Source organism: Oryzias latipes, chromosome 17, assembly GCF_053564925.1.
Source record: "Oryzias latipes strain Hd-rR chromosome 17, Olatipes_Hd-rR_3.1".
Taxonomy (NCBI): domain Eukaryota; kingdom Metazoa; phylum Chordata; class Actinopteri; order Beloniformes; family Adrianichthyidae; genus Oryzias; species Oryzias latipes.
This window is the reverse complement of record NC_136253.1, coordinates 35,078,258-35,097,405: the sequence shown is the minus strand read 5'-3', so window position 1 is coordinate 35,097,405 and position 19,148 is coordinate 35,078,258. Positions and strand designations below refer to the sequence as shown.

Below are 19,148 nucleotides of genomic sequence, written 5' to 3'. Positions count from 1 at the left end.
TTAAAAATTACAAATTAGACTCACAATTTCAGATTAAATTTGAATATATCATATTTGGCCTAAACAAAAAGAACATAAAATCAAACACAAAATTGGGAATTGATCTAATTGTAATGTTTGGTAAGTCTAATATTCACAAATCAAAATTTTCTTCATCAAGTATTTTCCCCTGTAATAATGAAAGAATTAGGATCTTATTTGCACACTATTTAGCTTAAATAGCTTAAACAAAAAGGCCATACGTATTTATGAAAACTGTCTGTCTGTGAACATTTTTAATGCATAGTAATCTGTTTTTGTAATATTTCTTTTGTAATACATCTACCATCCCCTGGCGTTCTTATAGTTATGACTATTGCTCTTGTCACGCATATTTTTCTATTTGTTTTGAACAACAACGTGAAAAAAGTCAAATAAATAAATACATACATAAATCGTTCAGTGGGCGGAGCCACTCATTTTTTCCGGAAGTTCGTGGTAGCTACGTCACGTAAACAGGAAGTTTGTTTCCAAAAGCGGCTAGTTTAACTTTTCTGCTTCAGCTGTGAGCGCTGTTATGATTTTATAATCCTGTTTACCTCCGTAAAACTTTATTTTAACATAGAGTTCGTATGTTTGTCATTCTACTTAGCTTTAGCTTCGTCGTTAGTAGCCAGTAAATGACTTAGCTAAACTATCTGGTTGCATTGCAGGCGGTTTCGTAAAAACAGATATTATTTACTACTAATTTATATATTTAGACTTTTTTACTCGTTAGATTATGTAACATTTGTCACTTCTTAACGGTGCTGGCAGCTGTGATGTAAAACGCAGCGATCACGGCAGAAAAGACTCAGAATGGAGGAAAGAGAGCTAAACCTAGCTAACAAGGAGCTAACCAGGTATGCTAAATATTTAACATCTTTTTCTATATTATTACACTTAGTCAAATGTAGTAAAGTTACGATTAACTTCAAAAATGTTTTGTTTTCTGAGCAGAGCTCCCCCCTCCCGTTATGAATTGGTGATGTTTTCTGTCATGAGTTAATATGTGTCTTTACTATCTGAGGAAAGAAAAGCTTGTTATGATCATATTATTATGTTTTTTTGTTGTTGATTTTAACCAACATTAATTAAACGGTCTACTAAGCTAAATGTCATTTTTTAAATGTACGCTTCTTGCACATAATTTTCTTTAAGATGTGTCAATCATTTTTTATCTTTAGCTGTTAGGATAAAGGATTTTCTTTGTAAAGTAGCTGAAAACTGGAGATTTAAGGTCCATTTTACAAATAAGCTCTTCATTTGATGATGAAACCTAACAAATGTAAAATAATCATAAGGAACATTACCATTTTCTACTTTATAATTTATAGCTTTTTTTGTCTGCAACCGTAAGAAGCTGCTCTAAAAATGAGCGATGCTGTCATTTAACCGTGAAGTTAGTTTGTGACTTTGTTCTGTCAGAGTTCAGACTGAAAGCCTTTTATTTTGCATTGACATTAAAAGAGGTAATAGTTTATAATGAAATGATTAACTCTGGAAAACCTGGGGGCGGGGGTATTTTCACAGGAGACGGTCATAGATGTCTCATTGAAATATCCTGAAATATATCAAATGGTTTAGTTTGACTCTTGTCCTTAGTTTTTACATATCTACAAAATGGAGTTAGTTTAACTAACGATTTGTTCCACTGGTTCAGTGCTTTTCAATTATTTTTTGCAAGGCCCCCCCTAGGAAAAAAACAATGCCCCCCTCCCCACCCACCCACACACTCGCGCAGTGACAATATATTAGGTTAGTATCTAAAAGAAATTGTGTAAGTATACCTAAAATTGTATCTTCTAACAATAACAAAAGAAAAAAGCAAAATAAATCCACTTTCAACAAATATTACATTTATTTAGCCACAGAAACCCTGTTATAGTGTAAAACAGAAAAGAAGCTTAAAGTGGCTGAAATTAAAACAAAAATCTGTCAGTCATTATTTAAACTAGACACATTTTGACCAACTGAACCGTTTGATGCTGAGAAAAATCATTCAATTAATAAATAATATTAAATGTAAATTGATCTGAAACATTAACAGCACCAATATATTTAACATTTTTAGTCTGAAGAAATAGATAAAAAAAACATTTTTCTGATTTTTTTTTTTCTAAATGATGATTGTTTACTTCTGATCTCATAAAGTGCAGCTTTTTCCTGCATTACCTGCTGTCTTTCTGTCAAATACTGAGACCAACTAAACCACAGACAGACAACGATACATTGATGGAAAATAAAGACATCAAAATGTCTACAATAGTTCATAAAGAATGACATTATTAGCATGAGCTGAGGAATCTAAAGGCACGAGATGATCCTGGTGTTGCGCAAGCTGGGCAGCTCTCCGCATGTGCTGTTCCACCTCTCAGCCTGAGCCCCCCCGTTAAATTTGCGCCCGGGACAATTGCCCGTATTACCTGTGCCTAAAACCGCCACTACCGCAATACTGCGCGCCCCCCCTTGCATCGCATCGGGGGGGGGGGGGGGGTGCTATTTGAGAAGCACTGCACTAATCCACAATAATTAATGAACGAGTAGAGATAATAATTGGTGAGAATGTGTTCGTCCTTCAATGTTTCTGATGATTGTTTGTGTTTACAGACAAAACCACAGTAATAATCATAACCCTAAAATAAAGATTGCTGACATGCTGGTTGGTTTAGTCCATAGAAAAATCAATTATTTCATCTTTATTGTGATAAACAATCAAATGAAGCGTCTCCTGTAATATGTAAACATTTACCACTAAGATAACTGCTGTGTAACCACGGTTAACAAAAAAGATGCATCGCTTCTGTGCCTGTTATTGTGATCAGTTATGATTCCTCAGTAACAGTTTTTAATGTTGTGCTTCTCTGTCTTCTCCCTAGTTTACTGGATGTTCCTCTGGGTTCTATCCTCACTTCACTCAATCTGCACTGCAACCTAATCCCGAGGATCGAGGGCCTGACTTCCTCCTGGAATCTACGCAACTTGGATCTTTCCTCCAATCGCATTTCCAAGATTGAGGGTCTGTCTTCCCTCTCCTCTCTCAGGACTCTGAATTTATCCTGCAACTTGATCACCAAGGTTGAAGGTGAGTCTTTTCCTCCATCACTTTCCAGAGATGACAGATGTTTTATCTCTTTGAGTTTATCGAGTAATAATTCTTTGTTATGGTTCTCTGAGCTGTGAAATGAGTCACTTATTCATGTCCTCCCCTCCTGCATTAGGACTGAATGGCCTTGTAAACCTGACGAGATTAAACCTGTCCTGCAATCAGATTAATAACCTCACTGGTGAGTCAGATTCTGTTTATGATCAAACACTCATGAATAAATCCACAGATATTAGTTCAGACGTGTCCTTTATTCTGACTGTCTTAAGACACTAAAACCAAAACTCGCACCTCCTCATTAGGCCTGCTGTATCTCCATGGCACAGAATACAAGCTCAAGCACCTCAGTCTCCATGGCAACCACTTAGACAGCATCGACCATCTCCTACAGTGTCTGCTGGGATTACAAGGTTTACGCAACGTCACTTTAAGACGAGACGGCCAAAGCAACCCGCTGTGTGCTTCAGCAGGTACGGGCAGAGAGGCTGCAGTCTGGGTCAAATGGTAGGCGGGCCTGGTCTGACCCCCGGGCCGCAGTCTGGGGACCCCCTCCTTTAAAAAGGAGATGTGTAAATGCGGCACATATTTTGCATTAGTGACGCCAATAAAACATTTGCTGGGTTCGGGTTCTCTCAGATTCGCGTTCCCGTCTGGCTGCAGGGTTCTGGGACGCTGTGATGGAGTCGCTGCCGCAGATCTTTGTTCTGGACGGTCTGGACAGGCTAAGGCATCCGTCCTCTCCAGGTTTAAGCAGCATCTGTGACATCCCTGGCCTGGAGGACTACATGGACTTTCTGCTGTCCTCAGATACGAGTCACCATGAAAAGGTCCTTTTTATTAAAAATCTTTTTGCTTCTCATTCAAGTTCATTTTTGTTTGTGACTTATTTAACTAGGACAGATTTTCCCACCAAAGCGATGATTTGGATTTATCTCCAACTTCATCTGAACGGCTTAACAGACGGGTAGCGTTTTAGAACATTCTGCAGATGTAAAGAATATGGACAGAATCTGGATTTAAACTGCAGATCATCCTGACGACAAAACAAAAATGTCCTCAAACCCCCTAAAAAATGCCATGACAGTTGATAGGAAGCCGATGTATTTTAAAAGGATGGATGGAGGTCAGGTGGTCAGCATTTAAATTTGTTGGAAAGGTTTAGTTTGCAGATGCTGCAGCTCCATAGATCTGGATGGAGGTCATGGTCTGAAGCACATCATCTATGTCACTTTTGAGGAATTCTGTCTGTAAAGTCGGGAACAGATTCAGAACAAAGAGCAGCTCTGATGCTTCAACATGAAGGAAAATGTCTTCCTCAGGTTAAAGGTGCTGTCAGCCCCCCCCGCTCTGGCGCAGGGACCCACACTTCCTCTGAAGAAGTCGCACAGCCGACCTCACAACCGGTCGGTCGGCGCTCCCGGACGCTTAGTTCCTCTGGACCCGATCCAGCTGATGCCGATAATGAAGAGCGCATCCGGAAACTGGAGCACCAGGTGTCCAGACTCATCCAGCAGGTGTGAAAACCTAATCCAAGGATTTCATGTAGGATGAAAGTATATTCACCAAATACCTGTCACTGAACAAGATTAAGTAACAGTCTGAGATCAGCAGCTCACCCGTCTGTGATCCTCATCCTGGAGGAGAGCGCCATCAGCTCCTTTATTAGAGGAGTCTGTATGAAACGAGGCACGAAAGGAGATGCTAAACCCCCCCCCCCCGTTAACACATACGTTGATTTATTGATCAGTAAAGATTTCATTGAACTTTTAGAAAAAGAAACCTTCTCTTCACCTTCAGAGGTCTGAATGTTTGTCATAGAGCTGTGAGGCTGATAGTCCGTCCTCGCCGTGTTTGTCTCCTCTGATGTTTAATGGCCGGGACGTTGATTTAGGTCCCGACGGGAGAAAAACCAGCAAACCTCAGCCGAACTGCAGGGAAGCCACTGAAAGCGAAGAGAGACACCGACCGCGTGTCAGAGAGTGACGGCGACAGCGGGAAGGAGAACAGAAGACGCTCCGGGATCCCCACGCATCACACCGTCCCGACGTCGAGCACCACCCCCCAGGAGACCAAGAGCAGCAGGTCAGACAGGTGAGTCTGCGCAGACGCCTGCTGTGTTTCTTTCACTACTGCATCTGCAGTCCTCTGGTTTGCTCCTTAAGCCCTAATCCCAGCTGTCCTTACGGGATGTGTGCTGGTAAAAACCTGTGCAGGTCATGCAGGTGACCCACAGGAAACATCCAGGTCCTAGACGCTCAGTGAACCCTTAGAGAGGAAATGGTCACACATGCTGCGGTTGTAGTGAACACTTCTGCAACACGTAAGGGGGAGTAGGTGAGACGCAGACGTGTCATAAAGATTAACCCCCCAAATCCTGCAGACTGTATCAGGAGCTCGTTAGTGCTGTTCACACGATCCGTGCTGCAGCCTGACTGTGAGAAATTAGCCAATCAGAGTGTAGTTTGTGTGGACGTCCTACGGGCCCAATGTATCACGTGTATCACATCTCGTGCAGCTCAGTAAAGAATCAGTCCTCACACCTTACTAACGACTAGAGCAGGGGTCGGGAACCTTTTTGGCCAAGAGAGCCATAAATGCCACATATTTTGAAATGTAATTTCGAAAGAGCCATACAATAATGTAGTGTCCCTTCCCCACACTGAGGCACGGAGACTTAACCTCTTTTAAAGTTCTTTATTCCGATTACTGCAGACCGCAACAAACGCCGTTCAATTAATTCAGCAACTCCTGAATCTCTCCCGCCGACACGAGAGCGCTTCTCCCAACTTTATATTCCCCTGCTCCCGCTGCAGCCCTCCCATTTCCCTTATTCGGCCCATAGCTGAACCCCATTGGTCCAAACTACCTAAAAACAGGCTGAGCGACAGAACTGAGAGCCAATCAGATCTCTGCTTGACGCGTTCAATGAACTCCAGAACTTTTAACGCGGCCCAACAGCCAAGTTAAACTCAGTCCGCGACAATATGTTTAAAACTAAATATACAAATGAATGTGTGCATTTGATTTAATTTCAACATTTTTAAAGTACAATAAGTCTGTGGATTCTTTTTAATAACATTGTTATTCTGTTGCTAATAAATGATTAGTATTTCTCGTGGTAGTTTTGCTGATGGTCTGGTCTGGTTGATACGTGGTGAGTTTCTGCTTCGTTCAGGCGTTGAGACTTTAAACGTGATCTTAGGTCTGAATGTTCTGTAGATGTGACAAAGACTGCTCACATGCAGACGGGGAGCCAAACACACACTCACACGCTGCAGTGAGTGACGGGCAGCGGGTTTTACGTTTTTACAATCCCTGCGCGATTCACCTGCTGCCTGTCCCCACAACCCCTCACCCCCACCCTCTGCTTTCTCCCTCACACATCCCGTCCCCGCATCTGCGCGCTCTTTCTCAGGGACGGGAGCCCGCAGTTTTAGGCACGGCAATTCACAGGTTTCCGGCTGGTACAAACTCTGTGAAATAATAGATAATAGTAACTGATAGCGCTGGCGCTGATTTCTCTCTCCAAGCACCGCAACTACTCCGCGCTTCTGGCATCGCATCGCTCCCGAGAAGGACTGGTCTAATGAAAAAAAAAAAGTACAATTAAAGATTTGTCTGCGAGCCACATGTGACCATCAAAAGAGCCATATATGGCTCGCGAGCCATAGGTTCCCGACCCCTGGACTAGAGCGTGGCATAAGGACGCCGTGCGACACCGTCTCTCGTACGCCATAAGAGCGTGGAACTTCCATTACGAAAACTAAATGACACACCTTCCACACATCTTTTTATCACATCTCTTGGGGAAACTGTGAGGCACACCTGTGCTCCCCTAAAGATGTGGTCGCTCCTCTCTACGACCCAAAAACCTTTACCGGTCAACCCCCCCCCGTGTGGGCGCATGTGGGGCTTAAGAAGCGCTCCATGAAAACCAGCAGCTGCTGTGGATAAGAAGGTAAGAAGTGGCAAACACGTTCATGTACCAATCAAACCAAATGTGGTGAAGGACGCCGTCACCTTCATCATCACTCAGAACGTCGTCCTGAACTTCACATCTCGGCTCCAAGACTCGATGGATGTTCATGTTGGACTTGTTCTTCGTCTGATTTAAAGCTCAGTTTGACAAATGTCGGAGCTTCCCTGTTCCGCCCCCCCATTTTACTTCATCAGCCACTCCTATTATCCTCCATGTTTTCTCACTGTCCCGTGTAAAGCGGGCTCCCTACATGTTTGATCGTTCTTTGGTCAGACTCTCCCTGCAGAGCGCTCTCCACTCATTTGATTCCTGAGCTGCTTCAAAATTTTCTTTGCAGCGATCAGGAGAACCGGAGGCTGAGAACTTTAAAGCCTGCTGGGTCCAGAAGGAAAGCGGGGGGTGCAGGAAGGATGGGGGGAGCGGTGCAACCCAAGGAGGTTCTTTTGAGAGCAGCCAAGGTTCCAGAAGATGTGAGATCCAGATCCAAACAGGAAGAGGAAACCTACAGGGTACAAACTGTTCACATCCTCCTCCTGCACGTTCATCTCGTGGATCAGGCTACACTAACATCTGCAGCTGATCCTCCTTTCATGCGACGCCTCCCGGCTCACCTTAGCAGCTGTTTGAAGCAGCAGGTGAGACTTTCTCCACACCTCAGTGACCTTCTGCTCTTTCATTTTCCAATGCCGTTCAGACGATTGTGGAGGAACGCGACCAGGAAAGGGAGAGACGCTGGAAGGCAGAACAAGCCGTACGAAGGCTGGCTGAGGAGCTGAAGAGCCTGCAGACCAAAGTCAGCGAGGAGAAAGACCTGCAGAGCATGGCCCTGCACACCACAGACAGGTGAGAGGACAGACACACCTGCACACCACAGACAGGTGAGAGGACAGACACACCTGCACACCACAGACAGGTGAGAGGACACACACCTGCACACCACAGACAGGTGAGACGACAGACACACCTGCACACCACAGACAGGTGAGAGGACAGACACACCTGCACACCACAGACAGGTGAGACGACAGACACACCTGCACACCACAGACAGGTGAGACGACAGACACACCTGCACACCACAGAAAGGTGAGACGACAGACACACCTGCACACCACAGACAGGTGAGAGGACAGACACACCTGCACACCACAGACAGGTGAGAGGACAGACGCACCTGCATACCACAGACAGGTGAGAGGACAGACACACCTGCACACCACAGACAGGTGAGAGGACAGACACACCTGTCACCACAGACAGGTGAGAGGACAGACACACCTGCATACCACAGACAGGTGAGAGGACAGACACACCTGCACACCACAGACAGGTGAGATGACAGACAAACCTGCACACCACAGACAGGTGACAGTACAGACACACCTGCACACCACAGACAGGTGAGAGGACAGACACACCTGCACACCACAAACAGGTGAGATGACAGACACACCTGCACACCACAGACAGGTGAGAGGACAGACACACCTGTCACCACAGACAGGTGAGAGGACAGACACACCTGTCACCACAGACAGGTGAGAGGACAGACACACCTGCACACCACAGACAGGTGAGAGGACAGACTCACCTGCACACCACAGACAGGTGAGAGGACAGACGCACCTGCACACCACAGACAGGTGAGAGGACAGACACACCTGCACACCACAGACAGGTGAGAGGACAGACACACCTGCACACCACAGACAGGTGAGAGGACAGACACACCTGTCACCACAGACAGGTGAGAGGACAGACACACCTGCACACCACAGAAAGGTGAGACGACAGACACACCTGCACACCACAGACAGGTGAGAGGACAGACACACCTGCACACCACAGACAGGTGAGAGGACAGACACACCTGCACACCACAGACAGGTGAGAGGACAGACGCACCTGCACACCACAGACAGGTGAGAGGACAGACGCACCTGCATACCACAGACAGGTGAGAGGACAGACACACCTGCACACCACAGACAGGTGAGAGGACAGACACACCTGTCACCACAGACAGGTGAGATGACAGACAAACCTGCACACCACAGACAGGTGACAGTACAGACACACCTGCACACCACAGACAGGTGAGAGGACAGACACACCTGCACACCACAAACAGGTGAGATGACAGACACACCTGCACACCACAGACAGGTGAGAGGACAGACACACCTGTCACCACAGACAGGTGAGAGGACAGACACACCTGCACACCACAGACAGGTGAGAGGACAGACTCACCTGCACACCACAGACAGGTGAGAGGACAGACTCACCTGCACACCACAGACAGGTGAGAGGACAGACACACCTGCACACCACAGAAAGGTGAGAGGATAGACACACCTGCACACCACAGACAGGTGAGATGACAGACACACCTGCACACCACAGACAGGGGAGAGGACAGACACACCTGCACACCACAGACAGGTGAGAGGACAGACACACCTGCAGACCACAGACAGGTGAGAGGACACACACCTGCACACCACAGACAGGTGAGACGACAGACACACCTGCACACCACAGACAGGTGAGACGACAGACGCACCTGCACACCACAGACAGGTGAGAGGACAGACGCACCTGCATACCACAGACAGGTGAGAGGACAGACGCACCTGCACACCACAGACAGGTGAGATGACAGACACACCTGCACACCACAGACAGGTGAGATGACAGACACACCTGCACACCACAGACAGGTGAGAGGACAGACACACCTGTCACCACAGACAGGTGAGAGGACAAACACACCTGCACACCACAGACAGGTGAGATGACAGACACACCTGCACACCACAGACAGGTGAGAGGACAGACACACCTGTCACCACAGACAGGTGAGCGGACAGACACACCTGCACACCACAGACAGGTGAGATGACAGACACACCTGCACACCACAGACAGGTGAGAGGACAGACACACCTGCACACCACAGACAGGTGAGATGACAGACAAACCTGCACACCACAGACAGGTGACAGTACAGACACACCTGCACACCACAGACAGGTGAGAGGACAGACACACCTGCACACCACAGACTGGTGAGAGGACAGACACACCTGTATACCACAGACAGGTGAGAGGATAGACACATCTGTATACCACAGACAGGTGAGAGGACAGACACACCTGTATACCACAGACAGGTGAGAGGACAGACACACCTGTATACCACAGACAGGTGAGATGACAGACACACCTGCACACCACAGACAGGTGAGAGGACAGACACACCTGCACACCACAGACAGTACACACAGACAGCAATTTTTCAAAATAAATCATATTTCAGATTCCGAAATAAATAAAACGGAAGTAATGCAGGTTATTTATTCTTTCTGTGCGGCCCGGTACCAAATGACCCACAGACCGGTACCAGTCCGCCGCCCGGGGGTTGGGGACCACTGTGCTACAGTATTAGGAGTAGCAAAATCAACAGTGTGGTACATCCTGAGAAAGAAAGAAAGCACTGGTGAACTCAGCAACGCAAAAAGACCTGGACGTCCACAGAAGACAACAGTGGTGGATGATGGCAGAATCATTTCCATGGGGAAGAGGAACCCGTTCACAACAGCCAACCAAGTGAACATTACTCTCCAGGAGGTAGGCGTATCAATATCCAAGTCTACCATAAAAAGAAGACTGCATGAAAGTAGATCCAGAGGGAACACTGCAAGATGCAAACCACTCATAAGCCTCAAGAACAGGAAGGGTAGATTGGACTTTGCTAAAAAGTATCTAAAAAAGTTCTGGAAAAACATTCTTTGGACAGATGAAACCAAAATCAACCTCTACCAGAATGATGGCTAGAGAAAAGTATGGAGAAGGCGTGGAGAAGCTCCTGATCCAAAGCACACTACATCATCAGTAAAACACGGTGGAGGCAGTGTGATGGTCTGGGCGTGCATGGCTGCTAGTGGCACTGGGACACTAGTGTTTATTGATGACGTGACAAAGGACAGAAGCAGCCCAATGAATTCTGAGGTGTTCAGAGACAGACTGTCTGCGCAGATCCAGGTGAATGCAGCCCTGTCTGCGCAGATTCAGGTGAATGCAGCCAAACTGATTGGACGGCGTTTCATAATCTAGATGGACAACGACCCAAAACATACAGCCAAAGTAACTCAGGAGTTTATTAAAGCAAAGAAATGGAATATTCTGGATGTCCAAGTCAGTCACCTGATCTTAACCCAGTTGAGCAGCATTTCACTTGTTGAAGACTAAACTTCAGACAGAAAGGCCCACAAACAAACAGCAACTGTTTGCCGCTGCAGTAAAGGCCTGGCAGAGCATTCAGAAGGAGAAAACCAGCATCTGGTGATGTCCATGAGTTCAAGACTTCAGGCTGTCATTGCCAACAAAGGCTTTTCAACCAAATATTAGGAATGACCATTTGGTTTGCAGTTATTTCATTTGTCCAATTACTTAGGAGCCCATGAAATGAAGGGATTGTGTTTAAAAAATGCTTCAGTTTTTCACATTTTTATGCAATCTTTTTGTTCAACCCATGGAATAAAAGCTGAAAGTCTGCACTTCAATGGCATCTGAGTTGTTTTATTTCAAATTCACTGTGGTAATGTACAGAAACTAAATTAGAAAGAATGTGTCTCTGTCCAAATATTTATGGTCTTGACTGTACACCTGTACACCACAGACAGGTGAGACTGAAGCTTCTGTGCTTTTACTCCACAGACTGAAGGATCTGCTGCTAAAGGAACGATCCGGACGCTCCGAGCTGCAGAACCGTGTGGAGGAGCTGGAGGGACGTTTACTCTCCTTAATCCAGCAGCTGGAGGTGACCCGCAGCAACGAGGAGAAGTCCAAGGCTGCTCTGCAGAGGGCGGAGGAAAGCATCTCCCATGCAGACGCTCTGAGGGCTGGCCAGCAGGCTGAGGAGGTGCAAACGCAGATTTCCTACCTGAAAACTGTCCGATCACGCTCAGGCAGACTTTAGAAGTATTCTGAAGAGATGCTCACAAGTTCTCACTAAGCATCTGCTCACGTTCTTAGATGAAGAGACGGCAGGATATGGAGAACAAGGCAGCAGCCCTGAAGAGGGAGCTGGACATCCAGAGAGCTGCGGTGAACCAGCACAAAGAAAAACTGCAGCAGCTGCATGAGCTGCTGGCATCCAGGGAGCAGGAGCACAGGTGACCTCAGCACTGAGGCTGACCTTAGCCTGTCGGAGGTTATGAAAGTCAACCTCCAAAGCAGGGTGTCAAACCTCAGGCCTCCAGGGCCGGCCTCCTGCGGGTTTTCCAAAAATCCTGCTGCTGATTACCTGGATCAGGTGTGTTTAGCCAGTAAGGACCTTCCACGGCATGTAGGACAGCAGCCCTCGAGGCCTGGATTCTGACACCCCGGCTCTAAACTATCCACCCACACAGACCTACCAGAACCTCAGGAAGTCCAGAGTTTAGATCAGATCCAGAAATTCCCAGAAAGAAAGAAAAAAAGATGGATGGAGGATGTTTTGAATCATTTCTAATGAATCATTATTTTAAAAACATTTCAAAACACAGAAGACACATTTTCAGGATTAAAAATGTATCTGCTTTGGATTTTTAAATCTAAGATGCTTTTGATTTTATCGTAACTTTACAGTTACAAATACGAAGCCCGTTGAGACGACTGTATAAATAAAACTGAATTGAACTGAACTGAAATTGAATTAATGATGTTGGGCTTTCATTATTTTTTCTCTGTAGAAACAGAAAACATCTGTAATTTACCCAGAGATTCGTCTGCACAGACTCATTGTCTCTATTTAAGGCTGTTTCCTTCCATTTTCTCAAGAATTCCCTTTTTTCTCTCCAAAAAATAAAAATATGTTTTTATTTCCGTTCTGGATCTTCAGAGAAATTCCATCCTGGAATATTTTAAACCTCAAAGGATCATGAATGGTTTCTCCACCATCATGCTGATGTGTTGTTTGTGTTTGGTAAACAAATAAACAGTTGTTTACTCCGTGATCAGCAGCAGACATTTCTCCATCTGCAGTCAAAGCAGCAGCTCAGGGATCCATCATCACTATCGCCTCCTTCCACAGGAAACAGCTGGACTTGCGGCTCCAGCCTGGGGGGGCCGATTTCCGTGAGGCGGTGGCCCAGCAGGTGTCCTCGGCGGAGCGGCGGCACGCCCAGAGGGAGGCGGAGCTCCAGGAGAAGGTGGCAGAGGGCAGGAAACGGTACGCCGCCCTGGAGGACGAGTTCCGCCTGGCGCTGACCATCGAGGCGACCCGCTTCTCTGAGGTCTGACAGTTTCAGATGACCTCCACTGATGGATGTGATGGATATGCAGACAGGTGGGGGGCGGGTGCAGACAGGCAGGGGCGGGTGCAGACAGGTGGGGGCGGGTGCAGACAGGTGGGGGTGGGTGCAGACAAGTGGGGGCGGGTGCAGACAGGTGAGGGCGGGTGCAGACAGGCAGGGGCGGGTGCAGACAGGTGAGGGCGGGTACAGACAGGTGGGGGTGGGTGCAGACAGGATGCTCCCCAGGATGCTCCCGGAGAGGCTCAGCTTCGTGTTCACAGATGTTCCCGTGTTCAAATCAACATGCCTCAGTGTAGGATTCTCTGTTGGATGTCATGACTCTGGGTTGATTGGCCCTCTCAGTGATTCAGACTTTAAAGATAATAACTGGCTGCAACTTAAAGCTCTCACCTTTTTGTTACCATGGAAACTATGGTAGACCTACCTGTCGCCTCAGCAGAAGCTCAGGCAGATCTTTCTTCTCCTGGGTTTGTCTGCAGGTGAAGGAGGCTTACGACCGGCTGACGGAGGAGATGGTGGAGGTACGGGCGGCGCTCTCCCAGTGGCAGCAGAAGGAGAAGAGGTCCGGCTCTCTGGTGCAGGAGCTCACGGCGGTGGTGAAAGAACAGAAGAGCCGCATCGCTGAGCTCATCAAAGCTAAGAAAGATGCTGTCTGTGGTTTGAAGGTGAGACGCTCCTCAGGTTCACCACTGATCCCTGCTCCTCATCCCTGCTCCTCATCCCCGCTCTTCATCACTGCTCCTCATCCCTGCTCCTCTGTCTCTTTGTCAGAGCCGGCTGCGTTCCCTGGAGGCGGAGGTGGAGGGAGATCGTCGTCTCGACCTGCAGCTGGAGGTGCTTAAGAAGGAGAAGGCGCGGCTGCTGTCTCAAGTCACCGCCCAGGAGTCTGTGATCGACGGACTCAGATCTGAGAGGAGGATCTGGGGCCAGGAGCTGGCTCAGCAAGGTGGGGAGCATCCAAGGAGTCCCATTCTAGAGCAGAGGAGATCTGCTGTTAGAGAATCTGGTCCATTTTTCACCCTTCAAGGGTTGAGCTGAGCCAGAGGTAAAAACACAAACATCTTCACAGGTTTTGTGTTCAGAAGCTTCTGTCGTCCAGTGGATGAAAACACACATGTATCAAAGTTTCTCTTCATGTTTTTGAGTCAGAGGGACCTTTTCAGTCTAAACCAAAGCCAAACTGATTACTCGTGTGTCACCAGGAGCTTCACTGGCTCAGGACCGTGGACGCCTGGAGGCCAGGATCGAGGTTCTGGCCTCTGAACTGGAGGCTCAAAGGAAACAGGCTGACAGGAACCAGGATGCTCTTAAAATCAAGACGAAAATAGTGGATGACCAGACGGAGACCATTCGTAAGCTCAAAGAGGTGATGACATGTTTTCTCATGACCTTCTTGCATAAATGTAAGGTTTAATCCTCCGTACCTGAACATCCACGGCCGTGGGTGGATGTTCCTGTGAGGCCCTGACCCGGTTTCCGTCCTGTAGTCCTTGCAGGAACGTGACGATCGGATCCGCAGGCTGAAGAACGAGGCGGCAGAAGCTCAGAAGAGGCTCCATCTCCAGCTGGAGGAGGACCGAGTCCAGCAGGCCGAGCTGCAGGAGCGGCTCGAACGCCTGAGCCTCCGCAAGGAGGAGCTGAAACAGCAGCTGGAGGACAAAGAGGCAGAGCTCCATGAGGTCAAAACATCTCACCGGTGAGACCATGTGGTGAAGAACCGGAGGTTTTAGGATCCAGGAGAAACGCTGGTCCCTGTTCTCAGATCTCTGTCTTTCTCCTCATACCGCCTCCCCTCCTCCATCAGGGAATCCAGAAGGAGGTGGCAGGAGAAGGAGGACCTCCTGACTCAGCTGGAAGTCCAAGTGAAGGGGATGAAGGAAAACTTTGATTCCAAAGAGCGCCAACTGCTGGAGGAGAGAGATAAAGCTGCAGACGCACACAAGTAATATGAGCAAAGCCTCATTCTGGCGGTGGGGGGTGGGATGTCATGACGGCATCTGGTTTGAATCAATGATGGGGGGGGACTCTTTTCCAATAAATCTAAAAGCTGAGGTTGTCTGAGATTCTAAAGGAACGGCAACAGAGTTTTCATGAAAGCTTTGCGGTCCGTGACGCGTTTTCTGCTGCAGAGCGGCCCTGCAGAAGCTGCGGCGTGCAGACGACGCCTTCCGCGCTCAGCTGGAGTCCGTCCACGCTGCACATCGGGCAGAGCTGCTGCAGCTGGCAGACGAAAAGCAGCAGCAGACCGAGCGAGCCAATCGAAAGGTAATAAGACGGACGAATCAACATTTGAGTTTTCAAATTAAAAGTCCTTTACAGCCAATAAAGAGAAAAGACTGCTGCCGTTTCCTTCAGCATCATTTTAACAGATGAAAGGTTTGCTCAGAACTTTATTTTATTTGGAAGTGACAAAATTGAGGGAAAGGGAAAGATGGAAACTTTATTTCAGCAGGACTTGGGGGAATTAAATGTGGTTTCTTTTAGTTTGTTGGATCTGACAGACACAGATGGTCCAGAGGAATTCAGAATTTCCTTGATTGTGTTTTTGTCCACTTTAAAAATGTGTTTCTGCAGCTAAAGTTTCTTTTTTCTCAGGTCCTTGAAGTGGAGGAGGAGATGCGCCAACTCCTGCAGGAGACGCAAACCAGCAAGAGAGTCATGGAGGAGAAAGTCAGACGTCTGAGCAGCGTTCTGAAGGACTTTCACTCATGAAGACACCAGAGACCCTCTGGACGTGAAAATGCCTTGTATGTCCTCCTGTCAGTCATCTTTACTTTACCTTTTGTGACAAAACCAAAACATGAAGTTAACAAATCTGTTTACAACATTAAAAAAAGGAGTTTGAATAAATAAATTGCTTTTGTGGTTTTTTACTTTTTAAAAGATGATTTTGTCCAAATATTTGCCTTTATTGAACCAGGTCAATCGAATCAGGACCATTATTTTGGTATTTACAGTGAAGATCTGTGATGCATATTTTTGGGGTGTTAATATTCAATCATTTCGGAGTCAGTAAAGGCGTTTTTGTCTGTGGGAGGAGGCCGGAACAGACTAGAAAATTCTGCCACATTGGCAGGATTTGAACCCTCTTGCTGTGAGGTGGGAGTGCAGACCACTCCACCACCATGCAGCATATGACTGTAAGTAAGTCAAACTAAATGACTGAACTGACGTAAGAGTTCTTTTTTTTTCTTTCCCCCACTATTTCCAGGCTTTCAGTCATAAGAAAAACTTTCTTTTATTTTTTCTCATTCAAAACTTTATTTATAAAACACAACAAAGACTCAAATGTGGCACAAAGTTCTCCTCAGTACAAAAGTAAATGCTCCACTGGGTTTTATCATTTTAAAGTCAATTTTCTTAAAGTAGGCTCCATTGTTCTATCATAAATGATCTGTTGTAGTGATTTACATTTAGACGCAAACACAAAGATTCTTTGACAATTAATTCACTTAATAAATTTGCAAACCTGTTATTAGAAAAACTGTTTTAATTTATGTACATTCGGACATAAAGAATAATGGTAACATCTTTGCCAGCAGTTATGAACACATTTTCTCTTCCGTCATCGGCTCCTCTCTGGACGGTTGGTTGGTGACGTCCGCTCCAGGAAAAGTCCCGACCAACAGATGTTGATTGTTATAAAGTTGGAAATGTTTCTTAAAATAATTGTACGGTGGCCCAGAAGGGTCACAACACAACACATTAACTTTACACACAACACATTAACTTAACACACAACACATTAACTCACAACACAACACATTAACTTTACACACAACACATTAACTTAACACACAACACATTAACTCACAACACAACACATTAACTTTACACACAACACATTAACTCACAACACAACACATTAACTCACAACACAACACATTAACTCACAACACAACACATTAACTCACAACACAACACATTAACTCATGGCCCAGAAGGGTCACAACACAACACATGAACTTACCTCACAACACTTTAACTCACAACGGAAGTAAAGCAGCAATTGAAGTGCTTTTATTCTGAAATGTCCACTGGGCTGAGCGGCTAACTACCTAACAGAAGTTAATGTCACAGTGAGCTGTGGAGGGAGCATGTTATTGCTACAAGAGAAGCTAGCAGCAGTGTTGCCAGAAACTTTCTCTTTATTACGATTCTGCTTCCTCTGAACACACACAATATGAATGCACACTCCTCCCTCCCACCCCTCTCTGTCGCTGCACGCACGCTCCTCTCCTTTCTTCCGCTCCCTCCCCTCACACATGCACGTGCGGTCCCCAACAAACACACACACGGGCGGGCGGGCGCGCGCACGCACGCACACACACACAATGAATGAAAGAAGGCCGGTCCGCTGAAGAAATATTCAATACTGTCCTCCTTTTATTAGATCAGGAGAAAGAAGTATACACAGCTTTCGTTGAGTTTTCCCCCCTACTGGACTGATTTAGCACCCGATCCGATGATTTTTCAAAATAAAAGATAGTTCAGACTAATAATAAAAGGATTGATAAATACAGACACCGATCCATGTAGCGATCAGACCATAAATTTAGCAGGTGGGTCATCCCACACGCAGCCGCAGTGTCAGGCTTTAAAGAACACAATTTTTAAGAGGCGGGGCGTTGCACCCCCCCAACAACAGGTTAGATGACAGAGCCCGTTAAGCATCTCTGCCTGGTGCGTTTACTGAGCTTCAGTACATAGAAGTTCACAGCCACACGGCCTAACGTAGTCCGCTATTATATATTCATGAGGGGGGGAAAACGCAGAACCGACCCTAAAACCGCCCAAATTATGAAAACCCGGCTAAAGCCATTTTTACCCCACAAATTTAGAACCAAAACCGCCCAATCTGGCAACACTGCTGCTAGGTTCTCTTGTAGAAAAATCATGCTCCCTCCACAGTTCACTGTGACATTACTTTCTTATAGGTAGTTAGCCGCTCAGCCCAGTGGAAATTTCATGATAAAAGCACCTCAATTGCTGCTTTACTTCCGTTGTGAGTTAAAGTGTTGTGAGGTAAGTTCATGTGTTGTGTTGTGACCCTTCTGGGCCATGAGTTAATGTGTTGTGTTGTGAGTTAATGTGTTGTGTTGTGAGTTAATGTGTTGTGTTGTGAGTTAATGTGTTGTGTTGTGAGTTAATGTTTTGTGTTGTGAGTTAATGTGTTTTGTTGTGAGTTATTGTGTTGTGTTGTGAGTTAATGTGTTGTGTTGTGAGTTAATGTGTTGTGTTGTGAGTTATTGTGTTGTGTTGTGAGTTAATGTGTTGTATGTTAAGTTAATGTGTTGTGTGTAGAGTTAATGTGTTGTGTGTTAAGTGAATGTGTTGTGTGTAAAGTTAATGTGTTGTGTGTAAAGTTAATGTGTTGTGTTGTGACCCTTCTGGGCCACCGTACAATTGGCAGAAAAAACTATCCCAACATGAAAAACCCAAGCGTTTTAAGAATGTATACTGTCTTCTTTGTCCACCACGTTAAGCCAAAGGGTTCTTAAAACCCACGTAAAAATCTGTTGGTTTGATTGAAAACTTCAGAGTTTAAACTTTTCTCCTTTTCACTGAGGAACATCGTCCTAAAAAACTTTCTGTACACAATATAGTTTTAACAACCGCAAAAAATATCTTTTAATGTTTGTCAGCGAGGAAAATCAACAACAACAACAACAATCATCAACAGTAATCTTCCTGTAAGAGTCATTTAATGTTTGTTAAGTTGGTAGTGAGTCTTTAAGGTTTA

At 46.1% G+C, this 19,148-nt stretch overlaps 1 protein-coding gene across 4 annotated transcripts; it reads left to right on the top strand.

The window, feature by feature from the left end:
* The first annotated feature begins 471 nt into the window (after positions 1 to 471).
* Positions 472 to 16,259, top strand: lrrcc1 (leucine rich repeat and coiled-coil centrosomal protein 1). Of its 4 annotated transcripts, none has more exons than XM_023965314.2 (19): positions 472 to 881; positions 2,898 to 3,103; positions 3,240 to 3,305; positions 3,427 to 3,594; positions 3,785 to 3,951; positions 4,444 to 4,638; positions 5,016 to 5,215; positions 7,441 to 7,612; positions 7,798 to 7,946; positions 11,826 to 12,030; positions 12,144 to 12,283; positions 13,183 to 13,384; positions 13,885 to 14,070; positions 14,177 to 14,351; positions 14,608 to 14,771; positions 14,893 to 15,101; positions 15,210 to 15,347; positions 15,535 to 15,670; positions 16,001 to 16,259. In XM_023965314.2, the coding sequence occupies exons 1-19, from the start codon at positions 838 to 840 to the stop codon at positions 16,115 to 16,117; spliced, it is 3,039 nt and encodes a 1,012-aa protein (XP_023821082.1). In that variant the 5' UTR covers positions 472 to 837; the 3' UTR covers positions 16,118 to 16,259. The 4 variants fall into 4 exon arrangements, with proteins under 4 accessions (XP_023821082.1, XP_078791093.1, XP_023821084.1 ...); XM_023965315.2 differs by having other exon boundaries at positions 485 to 881; positions 3,451 to 3,594; XM_078934967.1 differs by lacking the exon at positions 4,444 to 4,638.
* The last annotated feature ends 2,889 nt before the right edge of the window (positions 16,260 to 19,148 follow it).